The following is an 18,162-nucleotide window of genomic DNA, read 5'->3' on the forward strand; positions in this document are numbered from 1 at the left end:
ACCCTGAGATCAGAATTGGGGCCTGTGTGTTTGTTATAGAGCCAACCTTATATATATATATATATATATATAACCTTAATTTTAATTAGCAACAGCTGAGACAGTTAAACATGTTACATTCCCAGATTTCACCAAAAGCTAGAAAGCCATCATTAAAATATTCTATCCTGTGGTAAAGAACTCAACAACAAATGGAAAAAAACCAACACTTAATAACCTAGTTACTAAACTTCTTTGCTTTCTATAATTCACATCTCTTTAATGTCTTGTAGAAACCTGATAATTTGCTCTTAATACTGTTAACTTTCATTGGCATATCATACAAGTGTATTGCAGTTCATAAGACATTTGCAACCTTGAGATGAAAATATTTCTCATTCAAGGTTTCCAATTTTTCTGATTCCGCACCTCCTGCCCCCCTGCCTCCAATCAGTGCCTGATACAGTACACCTCTACCTCGATATAATGCTGTCCTCGGGAGCCAAAAAATCTTACCGTGTTATAGGTGAAACTGGATTATATTGAACTTGCTTTGATCCACTGGAGTGCGCAGCCCCGCCCCCCGGAGCACTGCTTTACCACATTATATCTGAATTTGTGTTATATCGGGCCGCGTTATATCGAGGTAGAGGTGTACTTGATTCCCAGTACAGCTGGGATCACTGCCAAAGATGTTTATTTCAATTTTATCTCCAGTACAGAATTTAATTCTTTCTTAGCCTTTATTAATCAGTTAAAATCTAACTCTTCATTATTAATTTACTAGAAACAATACAGCACCTTGTAAAACATTTATGCAGCAGTAAATGAAGAGCCCACTTTCCAGGGATCACATGGCATGCCTAATTTACTCCACAACTAAATATTTAATTACTAATTGTAGCTAAGCTGAAGGTGCTCTGTTGAAATTAAATCCTTTTCTTAATGACAAAAGGCTTAATTGCATTGTATGCAGTGAGGGTAAATTTCTGAAAGGAGCAGTAGGAAACAGTCTCCTGTTTGCATTTTCTTCCTTACCAGTGAAGCAAAGGACCATGTACTTTGCAACAAGCTGCATCAATTGTGTAATATGGCCTGGTACTGATACCTAAACTCCCCGGAGTAATTTTAACACAAATAGGTTTGAAATGCCATTCTAAATTACTAAGGAAGATAATGCACTGCATGTGTAGGACAAGAGAAAAATGAAAGTTTTCAATAAAAGGGTATGTATACACTTCAAAGAGGACTACAATACTGTGAACTCAGGACCTTCAATTTCACATCCACAGCACCCACACAGGAGAGTTACAGTGCAGCATTTTGGTGCAAACTGCTATTCACACCCACTTAGTCCAAAATGCAGGGACATGTAGACATGTTTTTTTAATAGTGGATAGGTATTCTTGAGAGGAGTATATCCTGCACTTAGATGGTCTCAGTGAAGCAGGCTCCCCGCCCCCTGCCAATCTCTAATTAAGATAATTTTATATTTTAACTGGCAGATTTTTTTATTTAGGTATGCGTGGCATTTACAGTTCCAGGGTAAAGCACCGCAGCACCCAAGTCACTTTTGAACATGGTACTTAGGCACTGTGCAAGTTTTACCCACCAGTAAGGTGTGTACATATCATCTCAAGGGAAACCGTTTCCAAAAGTAGACTAGAAAACATTCATGCAGTTCTGGGGGAAAGAAGGAGATTTGCCGAGGCCAAATAAACCTTATCCAGCAAAAATTTCTGTCCTTTCTGAACGATTTAGCCAAAGTACAGTGAAAAGCACAAAATATTTTTCCTCGCCATCAAACTTCTGTGTTATTTCGATACAGTTAATATTTGTTGAGCCCCCACTATTGTGAAAAAGGAAGAAATCCAGTCCCTGCCCCAGGGAGGGCAAATAGTACAGACCAAATATTAGCACACATTTTAGCATCTGAATCCCACCATGTCTTCATTATCCTAGCTTAGGGTAATTGTCTTAAGCAGATTTTCCATAGTTTTAAGACACTGACAATTTGTATATTATTTCAGTACAAAACAGCATCTGGAATTGTTTTATTTCCCTTTTTCAGAAGATCTCTGCTTTTCAAGTAGAGTCATTATCCTAATGATGTGACCTTGCCCCATCTCCCAGGTACCTGTCAAGGTAGTAGTGACTAGTAATTTATGTCCAAACCTGTGTGTTGCATAACAAAAGCTAAATTCCAACTTTTGGGGCATTGCTTTACATCCACACCTGTCCATAATGTAGGAGAACCAGTGAATGAAAGGTAGATTGCAATATGCTGGATGGCTGAAGGATTGGTACTGGAGCATAGAACCTATCCCGGGCAGGTCACCTGTTCAAATCCAACAAAGGTTGATAATGACAAAGTTATTGTATTGGTGGACTATGGGAAAGGAGCATGGTCATAGACCAGTTAACACTGCATAGGTGTCCAGTTCACACAAAGAGCTACCTAATGTAGCATTCCAGCAGAACCTCAGAGTTACCAACACCTCAGGAATGGAGGGTGTTCGTAACTCCGAAAATGTTCGTAATGCTGAACACAACGTTATGGCTGTTCTTCCAGAAGTTTACAACTGAACATTGACTTAATACAGCTTTGAAACTTTACTATGCAGAAGAAAAATGCTACTTTCAACCATCTTAATTTAAAGGAAACAAGCACAGAAGCCATTTCCTTCCCTTGTCAAATCTTTTTTTTTTAAACGTTCCCTTTATTTTTCAGCAGCTTATGTTTAACACGGTAGTGTACTATATCTGCTTTTATCCCCCCTGTGCTCTGCCTGATTGCATACTTTGGGTTCCAAACGGGACGTGTGGTTGACTGGTTAGTTTGTAACTCTACTATTCGTAACTCTGAGGTTCTGCTGTACCTGATCTCCTCATTGGCAGTCTCAGAAGAGGCGCCAAAGCCTACACATGATCTAGAGACTATTTTCCCTATAACTAGGGGTGATCGCTCCAGAACAAGGTTGAGACACAAAGAACTGAGGGGAAGCTAGCTCAGCTGTTTCTTCAGTTATATGTGACCTCTGGTCAAGACGACAGCTTGATGTCTGCAGAGGTGTCACGCTAATGTTTCACGTGAATACTTAGGACTGGTCTTCACTAGGAAAAGTGGTTTGTTACCATATTAGCTAAATCAATGAGGAGTCCGGTGACACCTTAAAGACTTAACAAATTTATTTGGGCATACGCTTTCGTAGGTAAAAAACCCATTTCTTCAGATGCTGATGAAAATTCCAGATGCAGGCATAAATATACTGACACATGAAGAGAAGGGAGTTACCTTACAAGTGGACAACCAGTGCTGACAGGGCCAAGTCAATCAGAGTGGATGTGGTCCACTCCTAATAACTGATGAGGTGGTGTCAATACCAAGAGAGGGAAAATTACTTTTGTAGTGAGCCAGCCACGCCCAGTCCTTAATCAAGCCCAAATTAAGGGTGTTAAATTTGCAAATGAATTGTAGCTCTACAGTTTCTCTTTATGTCTGCATTATTATAAAAGTTACCTACAGAGAGTCATTGAGATCACAATAAGCCCAATTCTCATTTTCTCCAAGTCTTTTGTTACACCTCTCTGGCACTGCAAGGGTACCTCAGATTAGATGCAAATTACATGTACACCCGCCACTGTCAGGGTGGTGTCAAAGGGCTTTTTGTATAAATGAGAATCAGGCCCAATATAATTTATTTAGAAATTACAGTTAGAATTCTCATATCAGTTTCTCAGAAGGTTTTGACTCCATTAGACAGTGTTTCTTGTCAATATATTAACCTAATCTATATCTACATACATAATAGAGATGCCTAATTCAAACCCAAGTCACACAAGTATTTTATTATGCTATATTTTGCATTGCTTATGGAAGACACAGAAGAACAACTGAGGCCAAAGATATTCACACTTGTATATTACACAAGTCATTTTCATAATATACTTGCAAATTGCAGAAATATGCAAAGAAAAACAACAAATTTCCATAAATAATGGGAAACATTTGAATTAAACATTATAGTCACAATGCTATACCGGGATTTAACTGAACTTGATATAGCTATCAACTAAGCAGGCAAAAATCCCATTAAATTCCAAATACAGTTCATTACACTATATTTTAGAAGGTGATAACCATAAACAAATTATTTATAGAATACAAAGAGAAAATTATTTTTCTTCCTTTTAGAAAAACAGTCTCCTGTAGTTGGTGGTAATAAAGCTGGTTATTCATTAGAAATAGATCCAGACTGACTATTCAAGTCACAGCATGAGCACCCAAAGTAGCAATTAATGTAGGCATTGGTGTGGAAGTGGTTTACCAAATGCCATTCCATTTCTTTTTGTTTTGTTTTTATGTGACTAAGGTGAAAGTTAAGTTGAAAAATTACAACTACGATTTCTGAAAGGTATATAACACTAAGCTATTTTATAAGATATCAAGTAGTGACCACCTTGATTATAAATTGAAAAGCATTGTTTTTGCAGAGCAGTCTTGGTGGCACAGTGGAAATGCAATGCATTACCATATGAAGCATCCAGCTAGGATCAATTGCCAATGCCAGTCTCCTAGATTCATCGGATTAGGGCAGAGATGGAGCTCCAGTCCATAGCAAGGGAGTGCCAGTAATTGCTTAACAGAAACTTCTTTAGCCAATGAAGGAGAAATACAGATTGACTGTAACAAGAATCCCCTCTACTTCTCCTTAGTTGGGGGGACAGTGGCTATGAAGGGGAGCGCCTTGCAACACATGGAGGGTCCCACTCAGGGATGCACATACACACAAAAAAACTCCTCCTAAGAAAAAGCTAAATTTACAAGGGAATAAATGATTGCAGGGGATTAACTTCAAGCCATGGATGCATAAGCAGCTATTCGTGATTTACTCTTGTAAATTTTGGAGGATTATTTGGATTCATTTTATTATGATTGTAACTAACCTCTGCCTAACTGGTGTCTCCTGCCAGTATTAGTAATTATATACACTGCCTTATAAACAATTACAAAAACAAAAAACAAAAACAAAAACCACAAGTTTAGTTGCCACCTGGATCTGAATTAAATCCCAATACAAGAAAAAAAAAACCCTTATAATTAAGGTTCTCTAAACCACCTCCACCCAGGAATCAAACTTAATCCCCTACTAATGCTATCTTGCTAAAGCAACAGGTGCACTGATGAGCAAACACAGGGGTATTAACACTCTTTTCAAATGGAGAATTAGGTGCACAAATCCTTTTGTAGGGAGATGGGAGCATCTCCCCAAATCCATAAAATACAACATGCAAAGAACATTTAAAAGGCTGTTCCAGTGGAATGTGATAAAGCTGGTATCTGCTCTTGTAAGAGGTACTAAAGGTGGAATGAATCAGTATGGCAATTTTCCCTTCCCCTAACGCCAGGTGTTCAGTCATGAGTGAGTTACAGTTTGTTCCCTGGTCTTCTCTACAAGAGTACAACTGCATTCTTTCCCTTGCTCAGGGCTGGTGGAAACTATATGAGATATCTTTTAGTGCAGAGGTTTTAAAACATGGAGGTGGATTTGTTACAAGGATAAAATGTCATATAGGGGTTGACTGCAGTCAAGTAGAAGACTTGTTTCACCTTTAGCCAGGGCTGGATTAACTCTCCTGTGGGCACAAGCTATTAGATTTTGTGGGGCCTCTGAGTGTTTGGAGTGGGGGAGTTGGCTCGGGGCTGGGGATTGGGGTGTGGGAAGAGGTGAAGCTCCAGCTGGGGGTGGTGAGCTCTGGGGTGAGGTCTGGGATGGGACAGGAGGTTGGGGTACAGGCTCTGGGTGGGAGTTTGGGTGCAGGAGGGGACTCCAGGCTGGGGTAGGGGATTGGGGTTCAGGAGGAGGTGCAGGCTCCGGCCAGGAGGCACTTACCTCGGGCGGCTCCTGGGTCAGCAGCGCTGCAGGGCTAAGGCAGGATCCCTGCCTGCCCTGGCTCTGCGCTGCTCTGCTCTCCGAGGTGGCCAGCATGTCCTACCCTAGGCAGAGGGGTCAGGCTGTTCTGCATGGTGCACACTGCCCATGCCCACAGCATCGCCCCCGCAGCTCCCATTGGTTGCGGTACCCAGCCAATGGGAGCTGTGGAGCCAGTGCTGGGGGCAGTGCGCAGACATTCCCTGAACGCCCCTCGCCTAGGGGCTGCAGGAGCAAATGGGCGAGCCGGTGCTTGTGGCCCCAGCCCTGAGAGGGTTGGGGCACCGAGGCTCGGGGACCAGTATCTGGCCACGGCGCAGAGACTTGCCATGGGCCAGATGAAAAGAAGCAGCGAGTCGCATCTGACCTGCGGGGCCTCCGTTAGCCCGAGGCCCTGGGCTGCAGCCCCTAAAGCCCCTGCATTAATCCGGCCCTGCCTTTAGCGCAAAGCTCTAGAAAAAGGCACTGGTGGTCTGTGGGTTCTATTGCTCCTTTGGAACCCTAGTGAAATCAGCTGGGCAAAAAACATTTTCCCCACCCTACAAAGATCCCCCGTCCATTTGGCACTGGGGCAAACACAAGACCTTTCAAAGTTTTTCACAAAAACTAGAGCAAAAGAGAGAGTGAGCAAGCAACTTTAGAATAGCGAACCGTTAGGGCACCCACCTGGGATGTAGGAGACCCAGATTCAAATTCCTGCTTTGAATGAGGCATGTGCAAGCCCTGACTACTGGGTATATTTGGAGGGGGGCGGGCCTCTCCCTCTCTCTCTGGTTTTGAATAGAAATTCCATCCTGGACCAAGAAACTTTTCTTGACAAAAATTTAATCAAAACTGACGCTTTCCCATACCAAATTTTCTTTTTGACAAATCAGAATTTTTTTTAAACAAGAAAAGTTTAGTTACAAAATTATAACCAGCTTTACTGAGGACTGAGTAACTACTGGAAGGTCCAGGTTAGCAGAATGTACAAGCAAAGTAACTAAATACTGAAGAGATAGAATACTAATTACAGATAAGAAAACCTGTGTCCTAAGTTGATGTTTTATTAATTTTGTTCATCTGAATTGTTTTCCATATTTCTTGTGTGCATAGTTTCTGTTCTTTTGTTGTTGTGAGTAAATACTGGTATGAATGAATCTCTCTCATTTCTCTCAAGTTAGCTAGCTAGAGAGCTGCTTGTAAATAAAAGGGTTTAAAGGAAGATGAATTGCCCTGAATTGGCCTACTGTTAAGGCAAGTTACAAATAAAGACACAGGACAGATACTGAGGATATACACTCTGCCATGAAGAATCAGTTGATAAAGGTAATAGCACTGATGTAATATACTTAGACTACTGTAAGGCATTTGACTTGGTACCACATGACATTTTGATTAAAAAAAACTAGTAAGATCTAAAATTAACATGGCACACGTTAAATGGAGTCAAAGCTGGATATCTGATAGATCTCAAAATGTAATTGTAAATAGAGAATTGAGCTGTGTGTCTAGTGGAGTCATACAGGGATCCGTCCTTGGCCCTACACTATTTAATATTTTATTAATGACCTGGAAGAAAACAAAATCATTACTCACAAAGTTTGCAGAGGACACAAAAATGGAGCGAGTGGCAAATAATGAAGATAGTTTCACTGATACAGAGCAATACAGATTGCTTGGTAAGCTAGGCACAAGCCAACAATATGCATTTTAACACAGCTAAATGTAAACGTGTACATCCAGGAACAAAGAATGTAGGCCATTCTTGGAAGCAGCGACTCTGAAAGAAGATTTGAGGTGTGACACTCTGGCCTAAAAGGCTAATACAATGTTTGGATGCAGAAATGGAGCATTGGGGTGACCTCTGCTGGAATACTGTGTCCAGTTCCGGTGCCCACAATTCAAGAAGGATGTTGATAAATTGGAGAAGGTTCATAGCAGAGCCAGGAGAATGATTAAAGGATTAGAACAGATGCCTTATACGAGGGATAGGCTCAAAGAGCTCAATAAATTTAGCTTAACAAAGAGAAAGCTAAGGGGTGACTTGATTACAGTACAAGTACCTACACAGGGAACAAATATTTAATAGTGGGAACTTCAATCTAGCAGAGAAAGATATAACACAATCCAATGGCTGGAAGTGAAGCTAGACAAATTCAGAATGGAACTAAGACATTCATTTTTAAGCATGAATAATTAACCACTGGGACAATTATCAAATGTTGTGCACCACTGACAATTTTTTAATCAAGAATGCATACTAAGATGGTCTCTACTTCAAAAGGAATTATTTTGGGGAACTTCTATGGCCTGGGTGATACAGAAAGTCAGACTACATGATCACAATGGTCCCTTCTGGCCCTGGAATCTATGAATCACTATTTAGTCACACTGCTGATTGTATTCTATAAACATTTCCAAAGACTGCTAGTGCATTTCTAGAGAACTGCATTAATTACACATTCCAGCTTTGTCAGCCTTTAAGGAAATATTTTTTTCTTTTTGTAAATACCTACATGTTTTGTTTTTCTAGCCAATCCTTAACCTCCAAAATAGCAAAAGTACAGCCAGTACCAAATACATTATCATACTTCAGTACCAAGGTTCTGATCCAAAGCCCGTGGAAGTCTACTAGAAGTCACTCATTGTCCACAACATGCTTTGGGTCAGGTTCTAAGTGCCTTACTTAAAACTAGAGCTGTCAATTAATCATAGATTAACTCAAGCAATTAAAGCAAAACAAATTAACTAGATTAAAAATAATTAGTTGTGATTAATCTCAGTTTTAACTGCACTGTTAAACAATAATAAAATACCAATTTAAAATTATAAATATTTTTGGATTTTTTTTCTTTTTTGTCCTTTATGCCGCTTTTCCTGGTGAGGGTCATGGCGGAAGCATGGACTAGGGAGGACCAGACCTCCCTTTCCTCCACAACAGGTTACAGCTCCTCCTGGGGGATTTCCCAGAGTTCCCGGGGCAACCAGGAGATCTAAACCTTCCAGCATGTCCTGGGATGACCTCGGGGCCTCCTCCCCGTGGGATGTGCCTAGTAGAGTTCCAACGGACGCTTCGCATGGGGCATCCTTATCAGTTGCCCAAACCATCTCAGCTGGCTCCTCTCAATCCAGAGGAGTAGCAGCTCTACTCCGAGACTCTCCTGCATTGCTGAGTCCCTCACCCTGTCTCGAGGGTAAGCCCAGCCACCCTGTGGAGAAACATCATTTCCGCCACTTGTGCCCGCAATCTCGTCCTTTCAGTCATTACCCAAAGTTCATGACCATAGGTGAGGATGGGGACATAGAATGACCTATAAACCAAGAGCTTCATCCAAGAACTCAGCTCCCTCTTCACCATCATACCACCATGGATTGGTACAGCACCTACATCACTGCCACCGCTGCACCAATCCACCGGTCGATCTCATGCTCCCACTTACCATCATTTGTGAAGAAGATCTCTAGATACTTGAACTCTTCCACTAAGGGCAGCTGCTCCCCCCCCCCACCTGGAGAGAGCAGTCCACTTTCTTCCAGGAGAGGAGCCTGACCTCCAATTTGGAGGTGCTGATTCTCAGCCCAGGTACAGTGCTCACTTAATATAATTTTTATTACAAATATTTGTACTATAAAATAATAAAGAAATGGTATTTTTCAATTCACTTCATACAAGTACTGTAGTGCAACCTCTTTCATGAAAGTGCAACTTACAAATTTTTTTTTTACTTAACTGCACTCAAAAACAATGTAAAATTTTAGAGTTTACAAGTCCACTCAGTCCTACTTCTTGTTCAGCCAATCACTAAGACAAACAAGTTTGTTTACATTTACAGGAGATAATGCTGCCCGCGTCTTATTTACAACATCACCTGAAAGTGAGAACAGGCCTTCGTATTTGCACTGCTGTAGCCGGCATTGCAAGGTATTTATGTGCCAGATATACTAAACATTCGTATGCCTCTTCATGCTTCGACCACCTTTCCAGAGGAGCTGCTTCCATGCTGAATTTAAATTGGTATTCAATTATTGTTTAACAATGTGATTAAAACTGTGATTAACTACAACTATTTTTTTAAATCTTGCGATTAATTGTAAGTATTTTTAATTCATTTGACAGCCCTACTTAAAACCTTTTACTTCAATGGGAATTCATAATATTCAAAATCTGAACATCATTTTTATTTATATTTCCATCACTCATCATGTAGTTGTTATCTTGAGAAATTCTAAATCTGACACTATCCACATTTCATATACATTTATAAAGGAAAACTCTACTCTGTCTTTGTGATATTATGAAGCATTCTCATGAGGTGGCTCATATTGTGAACTACAGGAGAGAGGTTCTTAGAATTGCAAAGGCAATAAATAAGAGCACTTCAACATTAGAAAAACAACAAGTACAAGTCATTTTAAACAAATATACTTTTTTCTTTACTTCCTTTTTGTGAAAATTCATCACTTTATGCATACAGCTAAGAGAATAATAGATGTTTTGATTTGGTGGGTGAACTGAAAAACTAGAAAAATATTTGGTTAGTTTCTAACAAATTGCTTTTTTTCCCCCTCACCAAAATAAAAATCCCACAAAAATTTAGACTGTGTCCATTTGAAATGACATTTTCAATTAGCAATGTCAAATTGAATCAATATTTCATTTCTAAAATGTTATTCTGAATCAATGTTTTCTTTTGAAAATAAATGTTGCCTTTTTTTTTGTTTTGAAAATGTTGAAATCAAATGTTTCAACATTTAAGTCTTTGTGGATTTTTTAGTTTAGTTTTTTCTCCCAAACCTGTACACTGAAGTCAACCCAAACAGTTTTGGTGCCCCCAAAGTTGCATTTTTGGCAAATTTACTATTCATTGAAGAAATTTCACTGTAATTATTGCTATAATAAAGTGGCCCCACACAAAGTAATTTTCTTTTAAAACAAAATATAGTATGACAGAGTATCTTTCATTCTACTCTGTGCTGATCTTTAGTTTTCCTTCTTAAATCAAATTGATTAATTGCTCCGTTACCTTTCTGCACCACTTCCAATCATTTGCAATACTTATTTTTACAGCTTAACCACATGAAGTTAACATCTCTTGATTTTTGCTTGATTGCAGTTTAATGAGAAAAATTCAAATTATCAATCAAAGGACTTGTCTACATGGTAGGGTAACATGCTCTATGGGGGTGTGGTGCTCTGGGGGGGGTGTGATTTCCAAAGTGCACTAACATATTGCACATTAATTAATTGGTCTCTGTAGAACCTGCTGGTTCATACTAAAAGTTCCCTATATAGTACTGTTTCAAACACAGTTATTTGAAAGCGAACCAGCAGGGTCTACACAGTACATCCACAAAGTACTTTACCATCTTTAATTACACAAGTCTCACAGGCAAGACCAATTGTCTTAAGTAACCTTTTCTCAATATTGGCAGACTTCCCTCTGAACTATATAACAACTTCATAGCAGCACTACTAGTAGTAACATAGTGTCAAGAAGTCCCAATCAGAATTGGGTCCCCACTGTGCAAGGTGCTGTACATACAAAAAACCTCAGTCCATATCCAAAGGAGTTTATAGACTAAAAAAATACAATTAAGTATGACAATTTTTCAGAGAGGTTAAGCTTGACATCTGAAATTTATGGCAGAGACAATTACAGAGCCCAATTCTCTCAGTTTTTCATGCCTGGACTTAAACTACAAACAATTATCTTTTTTTCTGCATACACTTGCTGTTAAAATCTTTGTTTTCAGATTATTATATTGAATGTCTCATTACTAAAAGCATAGCTAATTTAAATCATGCACGCATGCAGCAAAATATCAACTCTGTTTTCAGGTTAAAATATTTGAACAAGGCAAAACAAGCTAAGAGTTATATTGATTATTCAACTGAGCAGCGCCAGTAACATAAACCTTACAAAAACAAGTCAGACGCTTTTTTCATTTGCTTATTGTCAACCATATTTTCAAATCATATATTTTCCTGCTACCAAATTACTGGACTGCAGATGTCAGTGTTTATCAGTTTCCGACCATCGCTAGCACTCAAGAGGAAAACCTACGTGCCATACTAGGCCATGGATTTCCTCCTGCCACTGGTACATCATGGTGATTTATGAAAGGAGTTCTAAGTCACTGGAAGCACTGCGCATGGAATGAAGCCTGAAGGATGACTCCTATCCATGGCAATAATAAAGACAAAAAAATATGAATGAAATCTGAGCACAAACGTGGTTCTATATTTTGGTTCTTAGGAAATTCCAGTAGAGAACGGTCTATTAGCGTACTGGAGCAGAGCTCATGTAAGCATTTCCCCTCAAACTCTCAACAGCAGCTCTTAAACATGAATACCATTGAATCCAGTAGGGGTCACAAATGTCATATAGAACTGAATAGGGATTAACCCAATAGGTTTCTACAAAAGCTATTCTATAAATAACTTAAGGATTTAATAGGCAGTGATATGTTTACTATATTTTAATATTCTTTTAAACTATGCTATAGAATTCTATAGCAGGAATACCATTTTCTATTAAATTCAATTGTATTTTCCCATAGAGGTTAAATAAGATTTAAAAAACAAAAACAAAACAAAACAAAACACACATGTACACACACTTGTTTCATAGAATGCATTCTAGACCAGCTTTAAAACTTCAGAATGTGTCTCTGTCTGATGGATACTTAATCCCTCAGCTACCATTTTGGGGTAGGGGAGGGTGGAGGTTCCCATGGGAGGAGGTAGTCAAGGCTTAATTGATGGGTTTTTTCTTCCTCTCCCGCCCACAAACAAAACACACCTAGCACAAGAGTTTATATGGTGCCACAGATGGTTGCTTTTGTGAGAGTAGCAAAAAAAAAATTATAAATCCCACATTAAAACAATGGGATTTGTGACAACATAAGAATGAGTAAAAAAATGATCACATGAATAGGATTTTGGGATAATTTTCCAGGATGTGGATGTTTAAGGTACAATCTGTCATAGCTTTGATGCTGTGCATTTTTGCCACATGGAATCTTGGAAAGAGAGGGCAGTCTCCTCCCAGAATCATAAAAACAGTTTACTTCTGGTTATCACTTGCTCCAGGTAAAGAGTGTTTTCAACTACCAATGAATTCAGATGAAGGAGCAATTGTGTGGTGGGTCAGTGATTATATCACAAAGAAATGCCAAAAAAATAATAAAGAAACCTTTTTATGAATCCTTTTGCTACATCAAAGACAAAAGAAACCAAGGGAGATATGACATGAGAGTAATGAAGGCAACTTTACAGCTGTATAGTTCAATCTCTTTTCCCCAACCTAATGCTCAGAGTTCCAATTTTGGTGAAATCGTCCCATTTTAAAAATGGTGTCTATCATTCTGTTAATTCAACACAAAGATGGACTACAGATCTTATAAATAAATACCTTCTATAAATCAAAATGGAAGACTTATTCCCAATGCTCCTAACTGTAAATTCTAACACATTTTAAGTTTTGTTCTTCAGGGAAAGATGACAGAGGCATCTTCGGTATGAGGACTTACAGAAAACAGCTGGTTAAATAGTCACACATTTTATAAAAAATGATCTTACGACTGATGTAAAAACAGAGTAAAGAAATAATGCTAGAAACCAGTGACTAATGGATAAGATTTTAGCCATTTATTTTTAATATAGCTACTTTCTATTTAAATAGGAGGGATCCAAGCTGCAATACAGCATTTCAACAAGTACCACGAAATAAAATCCAACCATTTTAACACTTAACATATTACATTCTGATTGGTGCCATATTAGATAAATATATACAAGCAGCAAAAAACAATGGTTGTTTGAGAACCTAATGTTGTAGTCATAAAAATAATGCAGCACAGCAACAAGTTTACTGGAGTGTTCCCTGAACACGCAAGATACCAGATGTACTGCTGTTTATTTTTCAAATGAAAGGGCCATAAAGACTTTGGAAATGATTATCTTTTCAGCATTTAAACAAACTGACAAGCACAGAAACATGAATCAAGAATGTTTGCATGAAATCACATAAATAGTGATAGGTCATTTTCAGTTTATTAAAAAACCTAATCAGATATACTACAGTATGTAGGCAGGCATCTTACATGAGAGGCAAGGCTAATATTCCCACCAAGAACATACCTTCTCTATTTTTGCTTTCCTGGCATTATGCACAAACCTGCGTCCCAGCTTCTTGGCATACCAAATAGAGGCAAACATTGTAGTGATTGTTCAGATTTCAGTCTGGATATGCAGCACAATAAACTTCCACCAGAGCTCAAATACAAGTCTAATGATGGTAAATGTCTCACTACTACGCTGTTGCTTTCTCAGATCCTCTCATAGTGGTTTCTGAAAAACCCTGTATGGCCAGTCTGCAGGTGTATTTACATACTGCCAGCAGGAGGTCCAGGGTGAGGCATCTTTGCATCCAGCTCACATCCAGTCTGCTAAGTGCCTGTCTGCAGTTCTTTAGCACTGTCACCACAAACTACATGTGTGTCAGTATGAAAGGAAGCTGCAGTAAACTAGTGTAGCAGACAGCTCACCTCCTGCTTCTTGTGTTCTGAAATTTAACTCTTTGATTCTTTTTCATTTGCTAGTATGCAATGACAGGGACAACAGTTTCAATGCAAGATACACAGTACCACAGGTAAATCAAAAGGGGCAGAAGTGCTGATAGAATAGGAATGTATATTCACTGTTAGATGAAGGAACAGGTGTTTAACATGGCCAAATGCAATTAAAATATGAAAGAGAAGTGAGTGAACTGATTCACTGATAACACTGTTTTAAGTTGTATATATTTTTCTCCGTTTTTTCCGTTGACAAGTTAAAAAACGTCACATCTATTCAATTCATTTCCTGATTCCCAATGTAGCTTTAAGAGAGGTAAGACTCACTTGAGGATCTCTGCTATGTGAACTCATTCATTATGAAACAAGAAACTGACATTCTTAAATTTCCTCTTTAAGTTCTGCCTTATCTAAGGTTTGTTTGCGCTTCTTCCTTTAATCACTAGTTATTTTACATGGAGCGGTGAAATGCTTACGAATGCTTATTTTTACAACAAAACAGCAATCTGCTGCTTTCCTGTTGCCACGTACCTCGGCTTTAACCCTTCCATTTGCTTTGCTGTTAAATTCTCTGCTAAGCATTAAGCAGAAATATATCCTTTTTGGCTGCAGTTTTAAGAGTAACAACCAGATGTTCCTCCCAGCCAAGGGCAGTTTTCAAGCCATCGTAAACATAGGGTTTCCAGCAGGGTTTCACATTTGATATTGATTAGCATCATAGGGCAAATCCTGGCCCTGGCCCTGGCGCTCCTGGTCCCAAGGCTATAGAAGTGCTAAGAAGTAACAGAACCAGTGATCTTCCACCATGCAGGGGTAGGATTTGTGGAGCCCACACCCAGGAATTAATTCTGCCCTGCCATGAGGGTTGGGGCAACTCACGATTAGCAGAGACTGGCCAGTAAGCCCACTGCTAAATGGTTCCAGTAGCTGCTGCACTCCTTGGAATTAATGCACAACAGCTTCCATGGAGATGGATCTACTAAGGGCCTAAGAGTTTGGGAAGGAAAGGATTCCTCCCCAGTTTAAGACTCCTAAGCACAGCTCAGCCACACCAGCCGTATGCTGGTGTCCAAGCTTTGAGCATATGGCTGGTCAAAAAATTTCCATGAAAAACAGAGCACTAGCCTGCTGGGTGACCTTGGGTAAGTCCCTTCAACTCTCTGTGCCTCAGTTTTCTCACCTGTAAAATGGAAATAGTGATACAGACTCCTCTGTAAAGTGCTTTGAGATCTATAGATAAACATAAGGGTTCTGTGTATTATTATTTCAATAATTTTCACAAAAAACCTGTTTTTGGCAAAACAAAAAAATCAGGTTTCTTGGGAGGTTTTTTTTAAATTTTTATTTATTAATTTTTTTTCTGAAAACCTGAAAAATTCTAACTAAAATGTTAGTATCTGGTGAAATCTTTGGGAAACATTTTTTTTTTTTTTTTTTACTGCCAACCAATTCTAACGTCATTAATACCTAGTTAATCCTGTCAGTACTAACATTACAAGCTAGGTCATCAGAAAGACGGGGCAAAAACTGGCATATCTGGAGTGAGGCTGTTGAAAGGGAGTTACCAGCCCCATGGTACCATTCTCCTCTCCCCACCACCCATGGGACTCTAAAGAAAGGACAGTTGAATCTCCGAGGTGCAAAGACCGATTAGATTCCAGTACTGGGTTTACAATGGCATGGTGCCCACACTCAGAAGGGGCCTCATCACCCAGACCGTGACCTTATGTCTCTGCGTTCCAACCCAAGGCCCTGCCCCCACTCAGCTTCTTCCCCCAAGGCCTTGCCTGCTGCTTGCTCCTCTCCGCCCCCTCGCCCACCTCCCCTCTCACTCTTCTCCCTCCCACCCTCATGTGAGCAGTGGGCAGAGCCTAGGGAGACAGAGGCCAAGTGGGGGCAGGGCCACAGGCTTGGCACTGGGGCTCACAAAAAAGATTATTTCAGCCCTGATTTCATCAACTGATAATTGGGGTGTGCTACACAATGCAACTTGGCATCACGGGAAGGGAGAGGGGGGAGACAGGGAACAGACAGAGTGACCCAGCTTCAGGGGCTATGTGCTGGGAGGTGAATCCTCCTGGAAAGGATTGTTAACCTTCATCAAAAGAACAATGTCCTGGAAGATTCAGCAGAAAACTGTAGACCTCATATTTAAAAAGGGGTAGCCATGGACCAGAAAAATAGAAGGAAGAAAAAATAAATGTCACTCTGCTGCTTTTTAACCAACACTAGAAATTTTCATGCAAATTATAATCCTACCTGCATATATACACACACATACTGGAACATTACCCCTCCCCACAAGTTTTAGACACCGAAAAAGTATGCTTTGAAATTGCTTCAGTACTATCCATGTGAATGTATTTCTTCATTTTTTTGAGAGAGAGGCAGGAAGAAATCCACTATTTATATAAAATTTACAGTATTATTCTTCTGTGATGCTCAGCTGCTTAGAGCCAGTCAACAGAGGAAATCCCAGTTCAAAGACAAATCGTATTTTCATGCCTTACCGCTGGCATCATTAGTGGCATTACTGATCTGTTGTTCACAAAAATATGAAGTAAACAAAAGCCAAAATTGCACAGCCCCATTGATAGGAAAAGAAAATTGTTCATTTAACAAAGAAGAAAAAGACAGCATAGCACAGAGATCATTTCCTCCACTGACCCAAAAAGTTATAGACAAGGGAGGGTAAAAGAAATGTAAGAATTATAAATGCATTTCTAAAACTCAAACCCACATATATCCCAAAAGGTACACTAAAGAAATGGTCAGATTATAAACCATTTTATCCATTTTATTACAGTTCCTTCATAAACTAAGCATTCAGAAATAGTCAAAATAGTCAAAAGGGCTTAATGGGATTTGTACCTACTGATTCTTTTTTTTTTTTTTTTTTTACTGTAACTATAACAAAGCCTTGTTTTACAGAGATGTTACAAGCTGTCCTGCTTTAGAAAATTGGAGCTCGCAGCTGTGGTCTGCTCACAGGAGGAATAAGTACTATAGGTTGATCAGTGAAGTGCTGCGTTCAAGGACAGACAGATGCATGTGATTGTGTAAGACTACAATTGCCAATACGAGATAATTAGTTAAGAGCAAATTTTACAAGGAGCTTCTTGCTGGGAATGAGTGGGTGCTTTCAATCAAACTTTCACATGTATACCATATATTATATAGGATTCTCAGGATTATGTGAGCAGAGTTAGTCTGTAGACAAATCTGCAGATGCACAAACAAAATAAAGTGGTTGATTGCCGCCTCTGATAAAATCCTATTATTCTCATGACATCACCTGTAGTATTGAAATAAATGGCAAGTGATGCTCAAAGTATTGAAATAAACAATTATTTCAAACGCCTTGCTATTTGTTGATATACTTCGTATGTCATTTTGACTGACAGCCTCTTTTTTCATTTTTAATAGTGCCGTTGTATTTAAACAGCATATATAAAGCAGTGCAGCTTAGCTTGAGACAGGGCATTCATCTTCACTTGTTAAGGGATGCACAAGTGGTGGTGTCATCCCCTCTGTGGTGAAGATACATGTCATCTCTATAGTAAGTATGTGCACACACAGTGCAGAAAATAACCTCCCTGCACACCTGCCAGTGTGCGTTTGAATAGATACACACAATAGACAAAGTGTATATACATCACAGATGAAGTCGATAATTAAAAATAGTTTAGCC

General features: G+C 39.3%; 1 protein-coding gene across 3 annotated transcripts in view; it reads right to left on the bottom strand.

Annotated features, from left to right (window-relative positions):
* The window catches only part of DLG2 (discs large MAGUK scaffold protein 2), a 1,428,123-nt gene that overhangs the window by 676,702 nt on the left and 733,259 nt on the right, over positions 1 to 18,162 (bottom strand). Inside the window, exon 1 of one of the 3 annotated variants that reach the window (XM_039519928.1) lies at positions 14,038 to 14,146. The exons of the other annotated variants lie outside the window; for them this stretch is intronic. Within the exon in view, the coding sequence (XP_039375862.1) occupies positions 14,038 to 14,115 (78 nt within the window). The 5' untranslated portion in view covers positions 14,116 to 14,146. Of the gene's footprint in view, positions 1 to 14,037; positions 14,147 to 18,162 lie in introns of those variants that run through there. 3 annotated transcript variants of the gene reach the window in all.

Source organism: Mauremys reevesii, linkage group 1 (genome assembly GCF_016161935.1).
Source record: "Mauremys reevesii isolate NIE-2019 linkage group 1, ASM1616193v1, whole genome shotgun sequence".
NCBI classification, from domain to species: Eukaryota; Metazoa; Chordata; order Testudines; family Geoemydidae; genus Mauremys; species Mauremys reevesii.